The 22,913-nt window shown below is 37.1% G+C and overlaps 1 protein-coding gene across 1 annotated transcript; it reads right to left on the minus strand.

Annotated features, from left to right (window-relative positions):
* Positions 1-444: 444 nt before the first annotated feature.
* LOC120903805 (tyramine beta-hydroxylase) lies at positions 445-13,582 on the minus strand. Its single transcript, XM_040313418.1, has 4 exons — positions 13,346-13,582; positions 8,968-10,226; positions 1,002-1,189; positions 445-925 (listed from the first exon to the last, which is right to left on the minus strand). The coding sequence occupies exons 1-4, from the start codon at positions 13,413-13,415 to the stop codon at positions 598-600; spliced, it is 1,845 nt and encodes a 614-aa protein (XP_040169352.1). The 5' UTR covers positions 13,416-13,582; the 3' UTR covers positions 445-597.
* Positions 13,583-22,913: the final 9,331 nt, after the last annotated feature.

A 22,913-nucleotide genomic window follows, 5' to 3' on the forward strand; every position in this document is an offset into this window, starting at 1 on the left:
GATATTATAAGAAATATTTCTTTCTAAGATTAGGTTAGGTTTTACATTTAGAAATAATCGTTAGCATAGAAAATAAAAATAGTATAAGTTAGGAATAGATAAAACAGATCATACCATATTGAATTCATACAATTCCCACTAGCAAAAACTGAACGGCCTCAGGAGTAATTATAATAGATTAGGCGTTGAAAAGCAAAACTGCTGTAACTCGCGGACCCCCCACTATCAGTATTGTAAACATAAAAATAAAATGAACTTTAAGAAGAGAAGAAGAGTCCTTGAAATTGCAAATAATTCAAATTTACTCGTAAACTATCCATTCCTATTGCCATTTCGTTTTCGTTTTGACAAATTTGTCAAGTGATTGTCTACAATTAAAATCACTGTGATATTTCATGAGGCTCTAATGTTGGATATTACATTGAATGTAACACGCTAATCATATCAGTTGTACTCCAAAATGTTTTATTAGTACATTGATAACATAAAATATCATCTCAGGCTAAATATTAAACTAATATTATTTTGTTTTAGTCTCTTTCCTCGCCAGCTACACTTTTTCAGAATCATTTAAATTGCTTTTGGGCATTACATATTCTATTCTTTAAGTTTTGTGTCTGCATATATACAATCACCATAATTATCACAAAGCCCATTGTTTAACGATCTGAACCATCCAATACCTGATTTTACTGGAGAGCACGTCTTAGATTGATCAGGAGGAGCGAGATTGAATGATGTTATTGGCGCATTTTCCCATTCAAATCCATCGAAACGCAAACCGTTTGATCGGTTGCATTGCATACTGATAGGCTCTGTTACGTACACATCAATAAGTTCGTTAGCTTTGGCCTGATTCCAGTCAATTACTCGATAGTTTTCTGAACGAGGTCCATTAGGCGATGTTATGTTTTGTTTGTGAATGCTTTAATTTTTTTAAACAAAATATGTTAATAATAATGAATACGTACATTGAAACGCTAATAACAGGATTTACTTACTTTTTCATGTACAAAAAATATTCATACAATGAATTTTCCGAGATGGAACTTTTACAAACTTCAAGTTCTGTCGCTGGATAGTAATGTATATAATTCACGCACATTTCATCGCTGATTGCAAACCCTCCGAGTGTTGTAGAATTGTAGCCACGCGTATCGTAGTAACAGGAAGTTACTAATGCATCACCCTTTAAAGAAATACAAATTGAATGAAGGTAAGGTGGTACAATATTTTTAGTGAATTTGAAACAGTTTTTAGTTTATAAAAAAAAGTGTAAACTAAAACTATAAATCAATTTATGGAAAGCATCTGGCTTCTTTCTGTAATTTACACTTTTAGCGTCGCGTCGCATTGGTAAATTTGACGGTTTTTGCTCTTCACCCAGCTCAGGGCTTTGCTTGCGCCTACTATGGGTCGGCTTCGAACAAACCAGGGTCATAAGTCATTTTTGTACTGTTTACGAGATATATTATATTGAATCTTTTTTAAAATGGTAAATTTACTTGAAAACATTATAAGACATTGGAAATCCAGAAGGCGCCACTGTATACCGTTTATACAGGGGTTTTCACACAATAGAAATATTTTGAGACATTACCAATAACAAAGCCGAACAAGGGGATCATAGCATCATACTCGAGGTTTTGGTATTCATACTCTGTAAAAAGTCTTTATATTGGGTGCTTAAGTTTTTTATAACGAGTGAAAGCCCTGTTTCCCTTTGCTGTACATCGTCACTGACACATTTTTCAATCGGTGAATACAATCGTCATTAATTTATTTTTTTATTTGAGAATCATTGTAGGGTAACTGTACTAGTATTGGGCACACATTTTGCATGCTCAATTTTATTGTTTTTCATGAAAGGGATATTATTTTGGATGAAAATTTATCGTTCTATGTTGTACTATTTTTCATTTGCTGATTTAAATTTATTTATAAGAGATACAGTCACAATTAACCGCTAACCGGCCAGTAAGTGACCGCCAACTGAGAGGTTAAATTTGTGAGAAAAATCCACATTGCTATGAATTTTTCTAGGTGAGATTCCGGATGTTTGACATTCATGTGTTTTTCAACTGAGGAATCTCAGTTAACGAACTTCTAGTTTAAAAAACTCCAGTAAAACACATCCAGTTAGCGGTCACCTACTGCAATTGAATGCTTTTTAGTTAAACGCTCGATAGTTTGTTGACAGTTTAATTAAAAAGCATGCGTTTGTATGGAAACACCAAATTCTATATAATACAGAGGTCGAGTCGTCCAGAACATTTGATCAAAAAGCGTGGGAAAGTTTTGACAGCTGGATGAAAAAGCTTCAATAGTTTCATCGTAGCATACTTTGAGGTTTTAGTTGTTGTGCATGCAGTGGTCTGAAAGCATTTTCGGCCATTTTTACATCGTTTGTTTGTAATATTGTACTTTAAAAAGTTGACGAATATTAAGAAAAGATAGAATTATAGTGAAATTATCAATTACAACAAGATCAGTGCCCGAAATTACGACGAAATCTTGTGCAGCTCAAGAGGGTCAAAGCTAAAAGGCCAGATTTCTGATTGTGGTCATTTTTAAGTGATGAATTACTGAAAAAACTACTCCATGCCACGTTCATGAGAAAGAAATGTATAGTTAAACTAAGTTTTGAGCAAAAAATGCACAATTAGCCCTAAAAAGTGTATGGTTGTTTGGAATCGTTTGTGAACGCTTTTTCATCTAGCCATTCATTCAGCCATTCGCTATATGGCTTAGTTTCAAAAACTGGTTGAAAATACTCGATTTTTTTTCTTTTCTTTTGACATTGATCACTTTTCCACTTTTGTGTTCCTTCTATCATTTTGTTTTTCGCTAGTATTAATGCATCGTCTAGTCTTAATTTATTTTGTATTCAATTTTTCGCGTTGATACTTTCTTTAGCTAGGTCATCTGCTTTTTCGTTTCCCGGAATGCCTAGATTTTCTAGTATCCATCTTATTTTAGCTTTGGTTTGTTTGCATTTGTGCAATATGTTGTGTAATGGTTTTTCAATGTGTGTGTCTTTTTGTGCTTTGTTGATGATTTCGTATGCTGCCTGACTGTCTGTGTATATGATTGGATTTCTATTTTTTTTTGTTTTTGCAATTTCGAGGGCTTTTTCTATTGCAGTTATTTTGATTGATGTTATAGATGTAGCGTTTTCTAGTTGGTATGTGTAAACCAGTGAGTTCAGACTGTAATCGTGAAAAAGCAAACACTGTTTTTGTTTCCATTTTCGGCAGTTTGTTCTTATTTTCGACAAGCTGTGCTCCTATTTTCGACAACGCGAATATGGGTCGGAAATTGTTTAAATCAATGTATATATTCTTCTTCTTCTTTGGCACAACAACCGCTATTGGTCAAGGCCTGCCTGTACCCACTAGTGAAGTGAGCTTGGCTTTCAGTTACTTATTGTTACCATAGCAGGATAGTCAGTCCTACGCATGGAGACACGGTCTATTTTGGGCTTGAACCCATGACGAGCATGTTGTTAAGTCATACGAGTTGACGACTGTACAACCTCCACAAAAATGTTAAACACATTTTTACACTCTCGCTTTCCTAAGATTGGTGTTGAAAAATACTTACTGTACTTACTCATTTTACTTTATTACTTAAAATATTTGCTGGCAGATTTTACTGTCTCTTTGATGTAAGTTACAAACAAAGTAGACATTGAACAAAAGAGACAGTCTGACGGCTGCAGAATCCGGCTCCGATTGGCTCAAAGATGATTATTTTGCTCTCAAGTTTTTATATTGTTTATAGTGAAATTGGTGATATTTGATACAACAAATCGCGTGTCGACATACGCATTGTAGCGTTCTGATCAAGTTTTAAATTAATATTCAGCTAAATCAAAAGTGTATTATTGTTTCAAATTTACCGTGTACCAATTTTCGGCAGACTATAAAGTGAATAATTATTTGTTTTTCGTGATTTTAAAATTCCAAGCGGGCGAGAATAACTTCTGCAGCCAAAGAATCATTCATAAAAACCACACTTTCATTGTTTTACTGCTCTGATTCTCTTAATAACGAAACCTGCCGAACTGTTGGCTGACAGCAAATCTGCCGATTTTTTTTTAACTCTGCATATTTTGTTTGATATTTTGAAAAATAACTGATATTTTGAAAAACAAATGAGCATATATTACTATTATAAAACATATGTGTTGAGACAACTATCCACGCGTTTTTGCATTATTTCAAGTTATTAGTCACCCTGTCGAAAACAGGTACACACAGGTTCAGGAATACATTCGCGGAATAACACAAAATAACACACTTTAATCTATGTTTTAATGCTAAATAAGAGCTCGCAAAGTCCAAAATACAACTTTAAAGAATATTTAATTTAAAAAATGGGGTAGATAAATTATATGAACAAAATTAATAAATGTAAACAAAGTTTGAATCCTGGGAACCTTACGTCAAGTGACGAATTGTCAAAATGCACTAGAGTCCACCACCTGATAATTTAAAATCCACCTTGATCAGAATCACACAATTTTGATTTTTTCCGCACGCACGCCCGCAGTAGCGATTACCGCGACCTTAGATACAAAACATGTGTTGAGACACAGGCGCGAAAGCCCTGTCATCTGATCGTGTTTAACGAAACACGAAGATTATTTCGTTGAATTTTGAGCTTTCGGTTCGGGTGAATAGTTTATAAATATAAGTGTAGTTCTAGAAATAAACTCTCTTCTCATTTTGCAACTGAGTAAGCCACAACCGCCGGTAATTATTAAACGCTAGAAAAAGTTACACCGAAAAAACCAAAAACTCACAAATCCGAAATCGTAAGATTGAACACACCGTTTCCCATGGAAACGGAAAATCGAGCAGCGTTCGGCAAATCTTATTCGTGCAATTGTTGTCATGCACTGTATGCTGGAAGGCACGAATCTTTGTTTATATTCTTTTGTAGGTGCGAATAAATTTGTGTATTTTGATATTTCAACTTATTTTTGGGATCCCTGCGCATGGAAGAACATTCGATTTCTATACGTTAAAAACAACTGTTTTTGTGTATACGATAAAAATCTCGCCCTTTTTCGAATTTACAAGAGAATCGTCCCATAGAAATACAAAAAAGTTCGCGAATCTTTTTTGACGGAGGAAGGGGAAAGATTCATCACCAAACAATCGTTCCGTGGAGAGTTACCTAATAACCGCGTTCTCACACGGCATGTTCTACAAGAAAATAGCTGTAAAACACACATTTTTCCTGAGGGAGGAGAAGTCTGAATAGATAACAAAAATATTTGATAGTTATCTTTTGACAGGCCGAGATAAATATCACGTTTTTCTTATTTAAACATTTGATTTCGATTGCTTCCTAGTCCTAAATATTCTAACGGTAATATGTTGTGCATTTCTTACAACAAGAATCTGTGTTTTACGAATTATTTTGTTGAATTGCGATATCTGTATCCAGCTAAGATTTGTGGTGTGTAAACGCAAAAAAATTGGCGAATCTTTTTTTGATACTTGTTTCTGGTTGAAGGGGAAAGATTCGCGAAGAAAGATATGCCGTGTCGGAATGTACCTAATGAAAAAGAAAAAGGGTTTTAAAAATTTAAAAAATATACAACAATATACGAGGGAAATGGAACAGCAATTTTTTTTCTTATTTCTTTTTCTTTTTCCATCATTCAAATTAAAATATCATTAAAAACACTTTTTGCTATGAACTGTTACTTATCTTTTTGAACTATTTTTATTCATATTAGTAGAATTATGTTATTATATTGTGTTTGAAGGATTATGTTATTATGATTATATGGTTGATATTAGTTGAATTATAATATATTATTAGATTTAATATTATCAGTGAACTTTAAATACCTATAATTGACGACAAGCGAATGCTAAAAAGCCTCGTAAAAAATAAAACAACAACAACCACTTGCATTGCTTCAAAATAACTATGACAACTATCTTTCATCGGTTTGTCTCTAGGAAAAGTTTGTTGTTGTGTAAATATTCCTTAACAAGAACTAATATTTCGATAAATTCATTGGCAACACAAATGTAATACACGAAACTCCTCCAATGTACCACACATTTGTGCACGCGAAAATGGCACTTTTACACACGACAATAGGTTATATTTTGAAGGATTGTTTGCTTTGAAATTCTCATTTGCCTAAACGATGATCAAAATTAAAAAAAGCTCATTGTTAACCGATTGTTATCCTTTATCACACAACAGGAGCACAAACTGTATCAGAAACATAAGTGGTTATCCTCGTTATGCAAGGTTTTACGCGTTGAGAGAGGCATTTTTTAACATTAAGATATGCTAGTTATGCGAAAAACTATTGATAGGTCTAGGGGTAGACACGCTTATGAGGGGTTTCATTGTTTAAATGAAAGAAAATTGTAATCTCGAACTGTCGCTTCTCAGTGAACAAAAAAGCATTAAAGTTGGGTCGTTATTCTTTCACTTTCGGTTTGTGGTTTACAAAGCTGGTTTATGGTTTGCTTTGTGTGGTTTTTATCAATTTGCACGTCTTTTCTAAAAAATACAAAATGAAAGAATCTCTTTTTAAAATTAAAACCATTAGCAGTGACAAATGAACGGTGTGATTGAAAATTTTCCAAAAAATAAAAAGTCTTTTTTTGATAAACCATCCTCCAGGATATCCAATAAACCAAAATCTCTAAATAATTTGTCTATTGCCCAGAACCACATTATTTTTATAACCTATGAATCACCTCGGTCAAAAAATTTCATTACTTACACAACAATAGGAATGGAAAATATACAAACTTTTATAAAATTTTAATGCAAAAACAACAAACGAACTCGCGAACTTCAAAATTTTCATTTATTGTACAACAGCAATGTAGTTACTGTGATTTAGGGGTTGGGTCTCCAAACTACGGCCCACCAGCTGAATGCGGATCTAAAAGGCCTTTAATGCGGCTCTCGAATGCTTTTAATGCAGTCCCCGATGGTTTGAACAAAAACAAGTTAATATTTTATAACTTTGACTTAAAAAAGTAAAAAATGAATGTTGATGTTGTAAGACGAAATCAAGCTTTGATATTATTATGAATTTAATATATTCAGGCTACACTTTCTCAAAACACACATAAGCTAAAGGTTACGTCAAAATGGTATTTAAAAACAATATTTTCGAAGTAATGTGACCCACGAACGTTTTGTAAAGTTTGGAGCACCATGCTTTAAGTAATAAGGCCAAACCCATCCCTGATGATTAAAAAAAATAACGTACAAAATAATGGCAAGTGTTGTCACTTCTATAAACTCTTGAGACCAAGTGAACTAGATCGATCCTCTTAGAACAAACAGAATCTTAGTGTTCCGAAAGTAATTTTATGAATTTCACTTGACTTCTTCACTAGCACATCTCACCATCTTGCATTGTGTTGATACTGATACATTGCTTACAAATGCCTGCGGTTCTCATTATACCTGATCATTGCTCCGACGGATTCTGGTTCGGTTTCTGGCACTGAATCTTATACGTTACAAACACTGTACTATGTTTTTGAATACATGTCATATGTTCAAAGTATAACAATCGGCTTGCTTCGTGTACAAATAATTTATTCTAATTTATTGTTCTATCCGAAAACCTTTTAACACGTATTTACCACAAATTGATTAATGACTGTTTATCATTTACAGTTTTTGCTAACCAACAACGCGAAAGCTACTGTTAGTTACGCTTTGTCTGTATTTGAACTTAAGTTTAAAACGATTGCTCCCGAATTGAGAGAGGATTACACATATTACTTAACTAGAATAAGGCTCGCGGAATATGGAACGACTTATCGAAACGGAAATCGATGTGTTAGTTATGACTAAAACCAGGTTAGACGAGAGGCCACCGTGTTTTTTTTTGTTTTGATATTCTAACTAACAGTTTGATTTACCATAATATATTGCTGCATTTTCAGAAATTAGTTTTACTGATATTCCGTGAAACGACCGATTTGACACTGATTTTACTGATTTTCAGTAAAATTTGTATTCGTGAAAATCAGTAAAAACATGAAATTTATGCTGAATTCAGTAAAATATTCTACTATTGAACCTTTGCTCTACTGAAATAACTTTGCTGAAGCAGGATGAGAAAATTTGCTGTGTACCCAAAAAGCTTCGTGTCGCACAGTGCATAGCAGGTCACAACACCGAGCTAAACAATCACAAACTGCACTTGTCAACAGTCACTACTTCTGCTTCTTCTTTGGCACAACAACCGCTGTCGGTCAAGGTCTGCAGGCCTGTACCACTAGCCTTTTAGTGACTTATTGATAACCTTTAGATTATAGTCAGTCCATATTTTATATGGGGGTACGATCCATTCGGGAGTTGGGACCCTTCGGACGGATCAATTGTTCAAAATTTTCTCCAAGCATGAATAAAATTATAACTGATAAGTTGTTGAAATGTTAAAGTTATCACTTTTATGATGTTGCTATTTGAATTTATCCAAACGATAGTTTTCCGCTTGTATTGGCAGCCTTTCAAAATTTTGGCTGCGATTTTTACTGAAGCTATATCATTTAATGATACGTTTTGATTCTAACATTGTGAGATCTATGTTATACAAGACTTGTAGGAGTCAGTTTTATATAATTTTGATATTATTGTAACGAGGGAGTAGCAAGATTGTCTCATCTTATTTACTATGAGAACTTCGCCCTTCCTATCGTTACACGTGGTTTCCTGAGAAGTATGTTGAGAGTTAACATCATCAGCCATTACAACTTTTCTTACAAACCTAGATCATCATTATTGTTTTAATTGGTTTAATTGGAATCATTAATAAAAAAATAAGAAAAAAAATCATAAAAAATTAGCTGATATTTCATTTTAACTACAAAGTCTAGAACTCTCACAAGACTTTTCGACGAACGAGTTATCACATAACTGATCAAATGAACAGATGAACGTTTTTGAAACACTTACCGGAAGAACTCGAGGCTTGTAACGTAACTGTCGGATCTCTTGGTAGTGATGGGAGAAGAAATCGTCTCGATTAAGTATTGGTAGTTCAGTTTTTCCTCGGAAATGCCGTGTAAGAACACGTACTCCGCGTAAATGGGTGTGCAGCTGTGAACCAAACACAACAATTCCCGTTTTCGGAAGAGCTATCTTCGAGCACTCTGCTATACAGTATCCATGAAGCGGAAAAGCAAGCTGTTCTGGTGGAATAGCCATCTTGTCTGTATATTCTAGACCCAGTTCCATAATAGCCGCATCGTAACGACGCAGCTTTGAAACCACATTGATACGCATGCCGGAGCTATCATTGTAGCCAGACAGCATTCTTGGGTTATTAAAATGAACCTCTAGACGGATGTGTGGGTTGAAATCTTTACCACCGATGGGAAGACCTGCTTCACGCGGATAAGTGAATGATCCAGCTCCCATCGCCCAGAGTGCCATAACTTTCGAGCATAGGTGGCCGGATGCGGGCATATTTTGACAGGGACCGTCGTAGGTTGGAATTTCGGCATTGCCTGCGATACATTGAAATACTTCCATATGATGAACTAATGCTTCGTTGTCTATTATCGGCTCGAATTGAACTATGTGATGTTTTGCGTTCGTTAGCCACGGATCTAGCTGTTGTATTTTGCACCAGTACGTTGTTTCCGCCGCTGGGACAGATACGTTATTCAGTCGAACGTCTAACTTTTTCAAAATCTGTCCAGTTTCGGGAATACGTATCTTATCAGCTCTTAGCAGTTGTACTGGTAGAACACCTTGATTCTTCGTACTGTGTTTTGGTATAATAGTTGAATTATTTGACCATTCAAGCAATGCATTAGAACGCAACCATACAATATACATAGTACCAGTATGAAATACGATATCCTGCGGATCACAAGTATCAAATTTTCGACGAAACGCAACAGAGTTGTCATCCATATACATAACTTCACAATTTTGTAGAGTGTCTCTGAAGATGTGATCAAACTTTCGGGATGTGTATGAGTCATGCACCTGTTGATAAAGTTTAGGAACAGAGGTAAACACACAGAGATCACATCTGGATAGTTCTCCTCGTTGGGAAAATCCGATGGCAAAAGTCTTAAATTTTCCATTATCAAAGGTATTATTTATGTAGAACAAAACTTCCTTCTTGGGCCAGTCAACCATCCAGGTGAGCTTAGTTGAATCATGGTTTAGCTTGAGAGAATGGAGTCTTTCGGAAGATATGTCTGAAACAATTATGACAAAAATAGAATTTAAAAGAGTGCATTAGGCTTGGCGCACTCATCATTATATTATTTAATGTAAATATTATTAAATCAAAATGAATGATTCAAGTGTTACAATAAATGATGTCCAAACCATCATGAAACTTAAGAGATGCCTACATGTTTGCAATCACACATTAAACATTCAAAATTAGTCTCAAACCTGAAATTATAAAAAAAAAATAATCACAAGTAAAACCTCTTGGACGATAAGATCTGATATCGTTGATCGTTAAACTTGGGACTACAAATCTTGACCTATTAATTCGTATTCTTTTTATTTTTTTTTTAACAGCATAAGTCATTTATATGAGAAATGTGTAAAATGTTCTTTTAACATTATCGGCACAATCTATTCCTTTTATCTATTTTTGATTTGAATTTTAATAAAAGATGATTTTAAAGTTATGCAAATGCATTCAGCCACTTTTCTAAACTCGATCGAAAACGGGAACGATCGTAGCGATTGTCAAAATTGTTGTGCCAAAGAAGAAGTAATCTCCAAAACTATGACTTTCATGTATCAAGTTTATCATTTTATTTATTGGATTAATTATTAATACAGTCGTTGCCACGTATTATTGTCTTTGTGGCACCAATTGGTGACAGCGTGTCACAGTTGTTGCCTCTAAGGCATCAATTTTTGACAGTATTCATTAATTTTTGTCTCTAAGGCATCAGTTGTTTAACGTAAGTCAATCGCTTTATGTTCTAAATTTTACGTTCTGTCTGAAACTTTTTGTTCCAAAATTATTAACTTTAAATTAAGTAGTTAATAATTTTATTGATAGAATTTAGAATATAACCATTTTTAAGCTATTTTTGGAAGTTTTGACAAAGTGAAAAAAGAATTTGCATGTATTTCCATGTGTAAAAAATGGCTTTGGAATGCATCATATTCCAAATTTTGAAAAATAAAAAAAAAACAATCAAATTTAACGGTTTTGTAGTGTTTAATTAATTATTACAGTTGTCATAAATCTGCTCAAATACCTTGTAAATTTTATTATTTCTGCAAAAATAAAAAATGATGGGTTCAAGCCCCGGATGGACCGGGCTGTCATACGTATGACAGACTTTTCTGCTATGGGGGGAATTGAATAAGTCACTGAAAGCCAAACTCACAAGTGGTAAAGGCAAGCCTTGACCGGCAACGATTGTTGAGACAAAAGAAGAAGAAGAAAGAATATACAATGACTGTAAAATACATACACAAAAAATCGAAAATTAATACAAAAAATACAGAGTATATCTTACCCCAACTATTAAGTTTGTATGTTTAGCTGTTTCAGAAAAGACGTCACCATTATATCACACACCATGTCGATAAATGCTGCGATGTGCAGTAAAAGTGAAAATTCCCATCAACAGGGAAAAGAATGCAGAATGGTATTTCGGGGAAGCTGTTGCCAAGAATTTAATTTTCTCCTCAAGCTTATTGTGCGTTTGGCTTGTCTCTCAATGCTTCATTTCTGAACAATCCTTTACGTTCTCATTTGTTCGCAGTCTTGGCATTTAGTCACGTTCCAACTATCCATAAGAGTGACTATACACCACAATTATTATCGAAATGCATAGCGAATATTACTATTCTAATGACGAAGGCAATATGTTTTTTTTTTTGAGTTAAAATCCTTCTTCTGTCGATTTAAATGTAATTTTAATTAATTCACGTTCAATTAAGACCATTTTGTTCAGATCGATCAATTTTACAACCAAAACTCTTTTCATAAGAATGAAAAATATTGAGCTTTCTTAAAATAAAACCTGTTGTTTATTTTGTCAGGTAATTTATGTACTATGTGTAATTTTATTGTTTTCTATTACATTCGGGTATTTTTACCATTTTATTTTGGCTTGCAACATTTGGGTAACATATTAAATCAATAAATAAATTAGAAAATTTATAAAAAGGAAACAATTTATAACAAATCATAAATATACTTTCTTGGGATTTTTTTGACGAATACATTGTACTTTCAGATAAAAAATCTTCATTCTTTAGAGTAAAAATTTAATTTTAGAGATATGCAACAATAATCAATTGATGTTGGCCCTGTGATGTAATCCTTTGAATACAGACGCCTTTAGGTCATCCCTGTGTTGGAATTTAACCCTTAATAAGTTCACCATGGCGCGTCGTCAGGCATACAATTTTGAGCATGACTAAATAACAGTTTGTTTAAGTAAAAAGAGACCTACACTTTATTTGAGCTCAAAATGTTTAATGATTTCTACATTACTTATAACTTAGTAATGGTATGGTGGAAAGCATAATTTTGTTGGCAAAATAATATGAGCACATAATAATAATGAAGTATAAAGTGTCATATTTGGAACGATAGAAAATCAAGTATCTTAAATGTTGAGTGTATTTCTAAATCAACTAAAATTCTTTTAAAATACATAATCAATTATTCACGACCGTTTCGGTAAAATTTTGGCGTAATGAAAATGAAAGGAAGAAAAAAAAATTAACTTTATTTCATTTATTCGTCATTCAGTTCACATAGTTATTCAGGAGCAACTACTACAACAACTAAAATACTTACATACTAAAACTCAATATTTCAGCTTAACGCAATATTCCATAATTCAAAAGAAATTAAGCCAAAAACAAAACAAAAATCATTTTCAACCTTTGCGTTGTTCAAACCAAAACAACATGAAGGTAAAATATAAAAAGGATTATTGCTCCCATCTATTTCATCAAATTTTGCTTCTCATAACTTGTCGGAAAATCTGGCTGTATTTAACCTGCCCCCAAGCATTGAACAAATTGGATAAAACTCAGTTTATGGCAGACACTAATAGAGGCACTATCTATGGAGACAAGATATGAAAATAAAAAAATTAAAAAGAGAGAAACTAATTAATCAAAAATTAATAAATTATAAATATCCAACAACAGTGTAAAGAGCAACACTGCAGGCAGCATTCAGAGTAGGGAGTCAGTAAACTAGCTGTGGTTTGGAAATTATTGTTTAAATAATTAAAATAATAAATAAATAAATATTTAAATTATGAATTAATGATTTGCGATACAAAAAAACAAAACACATTTAATATTAATAACTTACTGTAACATGTTACGCTGGTTAGTAACAATGTGAATATCCAGCAACAAACGTTATCAAAACCCAATGCCATTATAGCTAAGAGTGAGGAATACCAATTTGCTGTACACGTAGAATTAAACAATTCTCAATCACTCCAACACTATTGATCACATTGTCTTTTGTTTTACTTCAAATTTTCTATGGACACCATTCACCCAGGGCTTGTTAGGCAGTAAATAGTACCATTCCGTCTAACGACAAAATTCTTACTGGACTTAGAAATTTCAAACAATCCTAACAAACGTTGGCACATGCAAAGACAAGGAATGCGCATGTCAGAAAAATGAACCGATGTGAGTAGACATTAGTGCATAGAATATTTATCCAGAATTATAATCGTTTTAGAGCTTTTATCTGTTGCAGGAGTGTCCGATTACGATTTTTCGTGCACCGTTTTCGGTCCCTATTAACCGTGTATCTCAAGGACCGGCTGTACAGCAAAATAATTTGTTGTCAGTAACATTAATATCTCTTTAAGCTGAAGGTCTCTTGAAGATTAGCGAGATTTCACTGTACAGCAAATATCCGCTTTACGCGATACTCGATATACGGGAATTTGCAGTTCGTGATTCCTCTAAATTTGACAATTCAATGTGTTTTATGAAACAATATTAATATTTTGTGTTTTTTCGAATTTCACTACTGTTCAAAACGCACTTTGCGTCGATTTTGTACATATTTTGTGTTCACAACTGCTGAAATTTTATATCGCTCTATAAAAAAGAGCTAAAGCCTAAATAAAACAATAAAACAATTTCAGCCTAAATAAGATCCACTAACTGGCTGAAATTTTAGATTATTGACTGGAAATAGCAGGTTACTGACAGGAAAAGGTTACTGACAGAAATTCTTCATGTTCCAGAATAATTTTCTTTCATTTACGACGTTTGTTGCAATCGGAACAGAAAAATGTTCGTTTGAAGATTTTTCCCTTTCTGCTGACGAAATTTCTGCAAGGAAGCCGCCCTCAGCAGGAGGTATATCTACGGCTAAAGGTAAAGCAAAAGCTTTTTCATTCCATTGTCAAAAAACTTCCGTGTGTATCATTTCCTTTCATACACAATAGATGACGCTAGTTTTGTGCTCGTGGTTGTAAGCTTTATAGCATATGCATTAGTGATGGGCGTTTTAGAGCGCAGCGGCGGCTCCGGATTCGGTTCTGGAAACGGCCGCCAGATGACATTGTGTGATAGCGTAAACAACGAATCTTTCTTCTCGCGAGTATGGAAGCTAACGCCCGATGTGATTGTAGTTATAACGGTACATGCATTATGTAGCTTTCGTAGATCCCAACTCTATAGTATCGCTTCTTATTGGACATTTTGATAAGTTTCTTTGAAGTTCATTTAGTCGGCTTTGAACCGGTCGTTTTAGACATCCCACGTCCTACGACAATTAAAAGGCAGTGAGACTGTCTGCCGAAATATTACACCGCGTTACTCTACTTGTATTATTTTGATAAAACTTAATAAATTTCTTCATTATACGACTGATTTTTACGTTTGAAACTTCATTGGAAAGGAATTGTTTTGGTGCACTGTGTCATAACCGGGAAACAATGGAGCCATACAATTGTATGGTGTTGGGCCCATATTCATAATATTTAAATAAAAAACGGGTATGTTTAGATGATCTCCATATTTGTCATTAACACTAAGATGGCACTTGAGTTGCCAGAATACAACAAGAGAATCAACTAAATAGCTCTTGAGCAGGAACCATGGATAGAGAGGAAGTACTTAATGAGTTTACTGTAGTAACTCATTGACAGAATGGCTATTTTAGTCGAATGCATACTGATAAAACATATATTGGTCTGTCAGCCAATCTACCTGCAGTACCTACCGCTCTATTGGCAGGTTGAAATGTAAGAACGTCTCATGTACCAAATGCCAAATGTACCAAGTGATGTGAAAACAGTATCCTTTGCTGCTGTGCTTCGATCAGAGCTCCAATAGGTCCAGTGGTGCATCTAATGGTGGGCGGACTAGGTGGTCTCCTAGGGCTCCGTCGATCTGGGATTAGTCCAGCATATATAACAGTTAGTAGAGTACGTTCCAGTATTAGCGAGAAGCCCAATGCACCTAACGACGTTAGGTCGTTAAGACTGTTGTCAGAGAAATGTCAAATAAGAATAAATTTTTCGAGCAGTTTAATTGACGATCGTTTACAGCTTAGCGACAGTCGTTAACCGTCGTTTTTTATCGAGAGCAATTGAGCAGTCATTAACTTGAATTTTTTTTTTCATTGTATGGTTTTTGTTCAATTTTTTTGTCGTATGTAAGAAATGGAAATTTAAAAAGAAGTAAGTAAGCAGTTGAAAGCTAAAAAGGTCAAACCTTTTTAAAGACCCATTACGTTATAGGTGGTAATCTATTAAAATTTAAGGTTTCTACCTACTGCAAAATGACCTTCCATCTACATATTATTTTGTTGGAACTTCTTGTTCGTACGAAAGGAAAATGCAGACTGATTTATTCTCTATTTCAATAAAGCCTACTACACTTCGTTTAAACTAGAGAGGTTGCTATGATCACAACACTCCTCCTCAATCTCGGCTGGCTCTAAACCAAGTTGTAGGCGCAGATTCTAACTATCGAGGTTGCTATGATCTACAACACACGCTCTGAAATTCATTATTTCTCGGTATGGACTTCTCACACCTCACACCACACATATCTTTTCCATGACATCCAACCCAGATTCGAGACCCTGATGACATAGTCCGATCTTTACAATGTACAGAAGAACATGACTCGCCTTTTCGTAACTTGCGTTTTCTAAGTTCGCCTTTCCTAAGCATCAGTCCCTCCTCCTTCTGCTGTACATTCCGATATTCAAGATCCATTGGCATCAATAAACACTTTGCAATTGATCGATATCGGGCATTCTTTCGGGTCAAGACATTCTGCATTCTGGTCTTCAGTGAATATAATCCATTTGAAATTGTTGCTAGTGCAATAACCTTCTGATCCTTTACGATTCGACAACCGCTCATGTCAAAAAGAATCACAGCACCTTTCGCCGTCAGTTTTTTCACAGACACTAAGTTTGTCTCTAACTTCGGGACGAACAAAACAAATCGTTAAGAGTCACTCTTGATGTTTTACCCTCCGGAGACAGCGTGGTTATTCGACACGAACCGATTCCTTCAACCCTCGCCGTTGTGCCATCGGCCAAAATTACGTCCTGCTGATAACGCTCGTCCTGCTCCACGAAACATGACCGATCGATACACATATGCGATGTTGCTCCTGAATCAACGATCCACGAATTGGCTGTAAATCCACGCATCGTGAACGAATATTCCTGCTCCAGAGTTTCTTCATCAGTTGTTTGCACACATAACTGGCTCCGTTTCATACCATGCTGGCCTTCCGACTGTTTCAAATCTCTGGACCGCTTCTCCATTAGAATCAGGCAATCCTTTCTTTTATGCCCTGGTTGTTGACAGAAATGACATAACATTTGATTCTTCTTAACAATTGTCTTTAGTACAGAATCGCAGCAACCTCTGTTTCCCCTTTTGGCTACTTCGTCCACCACCTTGGTTTTCACCAAATCCCGCGTAAGCTCGTCGTCAGACCTGCTTTCCAACGCTGTGGTCAGAACCGAGAAAGATTGCGGGAGATTTCGGAGCACCATTGCCACTTGCAGGCTCTTGCTTAGCTTCTCACCGGTCAATGTTAGCCTATCGAACAATTCTTCCATCTCGAAGATATGCTGCTCGATATCCTCACCGTCGGAAAAACGCTTCTCACATATATTTTTTAAAATCGACACCTTTGAAGTTAGTGTGGCCTTTTCGTAGTGTCCTCGCAGCTTTTCCCATGCCGCTTTAGCCGTCTTACAGTCCTTAATTAGATTGAGTTGGTTATCTTCCAGTAAAAGGCCGATTGTCGCTCGCGCCTTCTGATCACCACTCTTCCATACTGCTCCGATGGCTTCGGTAGTGGGACTGGCCGTCGTGTTACCCGGTCCATCGCTGATCACATACTGCCACAATTCTTCTCGGATGAGGAGGAATTCGACCTTTGTCTTACAGACACTGTAATTACCTCCGTTGAGTTTTGCAATTCCCAATCGTTTCATTTTGCGAAATCTTTCTTTTGGTTAAAACGTTTTAATCGCCACTAATCTTGGGCCCATAACCTGTTGAAACTTCTTTTTTGTACGAAAGGAAATTGCAGACTGATTTATTCTCTATTTCAATAAAGCCTACTACACTTCGTTTAAACTAGAGAGGTTGCTATGATCACAACATATTTTACGGAATATTATATTAGAGCAATTTATACGCATGGACTTGAACGATGTAGTCCGGAAAATTATTTCAAGCCATCCATAAGGGTAGAGCGAATGTGGTAGCAAAGCGGCTGATCAAGAGAAAGCGGGCTGCATAGGATCATGTCAGTTTTGGACACTCCTGCAACAGGCCGACACCGCGCAGTAATGCCGGATGATGAAAGAGGGCACATAGGTTACAGACAAGTGACTTCGTAATGGCTATAACTGTGTAAAACATTTCATTCAATAGTCGTTTCATGTTCTTCTTCTTCTGCGACTCAACAACCTGCCTGTACCCCTGCTTTTAGTGACCGTTTTATAACCCATAGCAGGATACTCATGCGTATGGAGGCACGGTTTATTCTGGGCTTGAGCCCGTGATGTACATACCACGCAAACAATGAGACCCCAAATTTTGAGTGATTCAGGCCGAGGGGTATGAGGAAGCTTGAGGAAGCACGGAGAAGCGCGCTGCGATGAGAGTTCGCATTCTGTTTTACACGCGCGCTTCACTAACACCAATACAAATACCGTGCTTTGACGAGCCGTCTGTGAATGTGTGTGTGTCTTCTTTCAGCGAGCTCAACTTGGAGCTGCTCGTCACATCGTGTTGTCTCGCTCACACTACAGCATCGAACCATCGCTCCGTATGTCCCCCCCTCCTATGCGTACAAAACCACCAGTACAGCGCCATGCTTTGACGGAGATGGTTGTGCGCGTTTTGTTCTATGTCCCACGCGCAGTGTTTGTGCGTTGATGCGCATTTCGTGCGCCGGTGTGTTTTGGTGAAGTGTGCAGTGAATAAACAGTGTGCACAGACGCACATGCAGTGCGTGGATCCACAGGTAAGAATTTACTGAACAGAGTCAACGCAGATTGTCGACAAGTTTCCCGCAGCCTGGCTCGACCCGGTATGACGTCATTGGATTCTAAATGTGTACTTTAGTGTGTACTTTATGTTTCAATAAAGTGTTTAATGTAATAAAAAATGACCGTGTTTGTGTTTAGTTTTAGAATAAGTGCATGAAAGAAAACGAAAAACGAAAGAAACAACTATCTTTACATGTGTTGATAGCATGGCTCGAAAGAACACAAACACATTGAGAACTGCAGAGCGCACCGTGCGTTACGGGTGGGGAGGGGGAGGGCTCGCGCGAGGGTGTAACTCATTCGTCGAAGGGGCACTGTATTTCGACAGCGTAACTCAAATCACTCAAAAAATACACTCATTTTGCCGGACGGGTATTGTTCGTTTTATATTCCAAAATCCATGAATACACATACACAAATACCCTCTAAGCCTAGGGTCATTTGCCAATTGTTGCTCACCACCCAATTATTGTACACTGCGTACAAATTGTTGTTTATCAAAATATTTATAAAACATTGATTAAAACTAGCATTTTTCCTTGAATGTTTAGCATTTTTAATACATATATACATACATTTAATACATGCCATGAAAGATGGGTTAACGGATTGGCAAACGAAATCGTGAGATCTTGAGTGGTTTCGGACACTCCTGAGGCAGGTGAAGACCATAAAGCGGAAATAGCGCCGGATAAGTAAGTTAATAAGTATCAACGAGGACTTTCACTACCGCAGTTATAAACATGGTTTTTGGGCATTATGTGTATTGGTACTGTGGACTAGTACTGAGTCAAACGATTCATTTCACGACGCAACCCGAAGTCGGATGCGAGTCTATCGGAATCGATTCCTACCAAGGGGTGCAGCTTGAGCGTAAGGTTGGAATCGAAATCAAGTTCGACCCGTGGTACGGCACAGCCGGTGCAATGAAGCATAATCGTCCAAATAGACATAGAGCGGAAACGTCGCGCGCGACGAAAAATACCTCAAAATTTCACTCGGTGTAGATCAAAGTAGCTCATTTGACTCAGTCAACCAACTTGTTTTTTATTTGAAAACACACAAAAATAGGTTAAAATGTGTTCAAATCTATTGTTTTGTGTTTGGCATTAATCCAGCTTGTAAACGAAGTAGATAATTCGATTATTTCGGATGAAGCAAAAATGTCGCGCGAGACGAGTAGCTCTGTTTGCAAAATTGAGCTACTTTTTGTCGCGCGCGACGTCGTCGTTGTCGCTGTATGTCTATTTGGACGGTAAGTGACATCGATCTGTTGGAGTTCAGGTCGGGCCAAGGACCGTAAAGATAACAGGTCAAGCAAGGTGGAATGTATAATGAGGTGTAGTTATAGCGCTTTTGGCGATCCCCCCCCTGGGCTCCGATTTTGACAGATGGTTTTCCGCTGGTATATGTATTGATGGGTTTTTTTACGTTTTGCATGGTCCATATTTGGTGGAGATCAATTTGGGTGAATATTTTAGTTGATTAGAACACAGCCCGTGATTTCCAATGAAAATTTTCCTTGGAGAACTTGAAACGTTCGCCAAACGCGGAAAACTAACTGTCAGTTTTCTTCGTCGATTCTTCTTCCACCTAGCTGTCAAAAAGGGCTTATAACTTGACCTCAAGGACCGTAAAGATAACAGGTCAAGTTTTCCGTTTCCGATCGGGCTGATCTCTTCGGGTGTGAGAGTGTTCGGGACGATCTGTGATCTCATAATCATACTGGTGAGTTGTATAGGATGTGTGGTGTAAAAAAATCGTTGATTTTTTATTACGGAACTCAAATTCGGCGAATACGAAACCACGGGGCCAAGTTGCAGATGAAAGTGCTTTAATCTTAAGTGCATTTGGGAGACTGACCTTGAAGGAGATGAATCGAAGCGTTGCAGGATCGCGATCACGGGGAAGTATTTTTTTACCATACAATTTTTATGTTCAAGGCGATTGGTAATAAAAGTTGTCATATCTTCTTCAGTAACGTGCGGTGCCAAATGTGAGGTGCCAAACGATGTGATTGACAAATATCCATACACGATCAACATTAGGAACGAACCTTTCAAACGATGAACTTGCATTAGTTGCTGCACCGGTAAGCAATGCGTTTCGATGATTGAAGGAATGATTAGCCGAAGCAGCACTGTCAACACCGATTCTTTGTTATGTTTGTTCGCGTGGTAATGTAGATGAAAGAGTGTGAGTGATATTGCGTGTATAAAACATCCAGGCGGCATTTCCGAAGAGTTCGTGGTGCTGTGAGTAGTTTTGACGGGATGGACAGGCGTAGTGTTCAGTGTAGTAGTGGAAGCCAATCTTTCGTTGAACTGTGAAGTGTTAGTGGCATGGTCCCTAGTGAGTGTGTGAGGATATTCAGAATAGTTTGTGCGTATTCCGCTCTTGTAACGCTTCTTCAGGATCAGCCAACACTGTCGCACGATTCCACTGCTCTTCACGCATAGATAGCCAAGAAGGCCCTTCAAACCAACACGAATGTGCTGCAAACTCTTGAGGTAGTAATCCCCTAGAAACAATGTCGGCAGGATTTTCTGAACCCTTTACATGGAGCCACGGAAAACCCTTACACGTTTCCTGCACTTCAGCCACTCTGTTTGCTACAAAGGTAGCCCAAACATAAGATGGAGATCGGAGCCAACACAATACCACAGTGGAATCCGTCCAGAAAAAACACGGAATTTCCGGTTCCTTGAAGGCCCTGTAAACCGATTTCCACAACTTTGCTGCTAGCAAAGCACCACACAGTTTCGCTAAACTCACACGTTTCAACGGTGCTTCTTTGGATTTAGATGCCACCAAAGACACCTTCACACAACCACTATCATCCACCGATCGAACATAAAGACACGCACCATAAGCCCTTTCCGACGCATCCGAGAAACAATGCAGTTGGAGTTTGCACTTTCCAGGCAAAAGCACAAATCGCGGAACACGTATACACTTCATACACGACAATTGCTCCACAAAAGATTTCCATTTGATCTCAATCTCTTTGTTAACCGGTTCGTCCCAACTCGTTGTTGAGATCCATAACTGCTGCAACAGAATCTTAGCCCATACAATCACAGGCGCAATGATTCCCAACGGATCAAAGAGACGCGCAATTTGCGAACAAATTGTTCTTCTTGTAAGAAATTCATCTTCTTCCGGTTGCCTGATCTCTACACTTATGTCATCTGAGCACGGTCGCCACAACAAACCCAAGGTTTTCACAAAAACATTTTCACCAAGACCGACGACATCAGGACACGATAGATTTTCTACAGGCACATCGTTTAGCACAGTTGATACATTAGACACCCACTTTCGCAATTGAAAACCTCCTCCACTCAACAATTCACTCAACTCAGCACGAAGGGTTTTTGCTTCCTGAAAGCTATTCGCACCACTAAGAAGATCGTCCATATAGAAATCTTCCCTGAGGACACACTGCGCATTAGGATACCTTGCACCATCATCTTCTGCTAGTTGCTGCAAAACCCGCGTTGCAAGAAAAGAAGAGGGAGCCAAGCCGAACGTCACCCTTTGCAGCTCGTATTCTTTAGGCTGCATTTCCACTGACGATCGCCACAAGATTCTTTGCAATGGTGTGTGGTCTGGATGCACTTGCACTTGCAAATACATTTTCTCGATGTCGGCTGATAACGCTATCGCATGCATTCGGAAGCGCAGCATTATCGCAAACAACGATTCCTGTATCACTGGTCCAGTAAGCAACAGATCGTTCAACGCATATCCACTTGCGGTTTTCGCTGATCCATCGAAAACAGGTCGAATTTTCGTGGAAACACTACTCTCCTTCACCACTGGCCTATGAGGAAGATAACATGAAACCACTCGCGAATCTACACTTGTTACCTCCTTCAAATAACCATTAGAGCAATATTCACGTAACACTTCACCGTAGCCGGATTTTAATTGAACGTCACAGCTCAATTTTCTTTCCAATTGCTTCAAACGTCGCAAAGCTATTTCTTTAGAATCACCCAGCAACATTTCGTACCCATTTTTCAGTGGAAGTTTAACCACGTAACGACCACTAGAATCTCGCAAAACGCTTTGTACGAAACTGGTTTCACATTCCTTTTCCTCATCGGTAAGCTTCGATGCTTCTTTTACTTCCTCTAGCTGCCAAAACTTCTCCATCGCCACCGTTAGGCTGTTTCCAATCAACACACTTTGGACACCTTTTATTTGCGCACAATAACCCAATTGTCCGAACGGTACCCATCCCAACTGAGTTAATACAAATTGCAAACCATCCACTTCGCAGAACTGTATTGTTTGGTTTGTTTTATGCAGCTCATAAAACACTTCTTGCCCCAATAGAATATCAATTCCACTACACTTGAAGAAA

Source organism: Anopheles arabiensis, chromosome 3, assembly GCF_016920715.1.
Source record: "Anopheles arabiensis isolate DONGOLA chromosome 3, AaraD3, whole genome shotgun sequence".
Lineage (NCBI taxonomy): Eukaryota > Metazoa > Arthropoda > Insecta > Diptera > Culicidae > Anopheles > Anopheles arabiensis.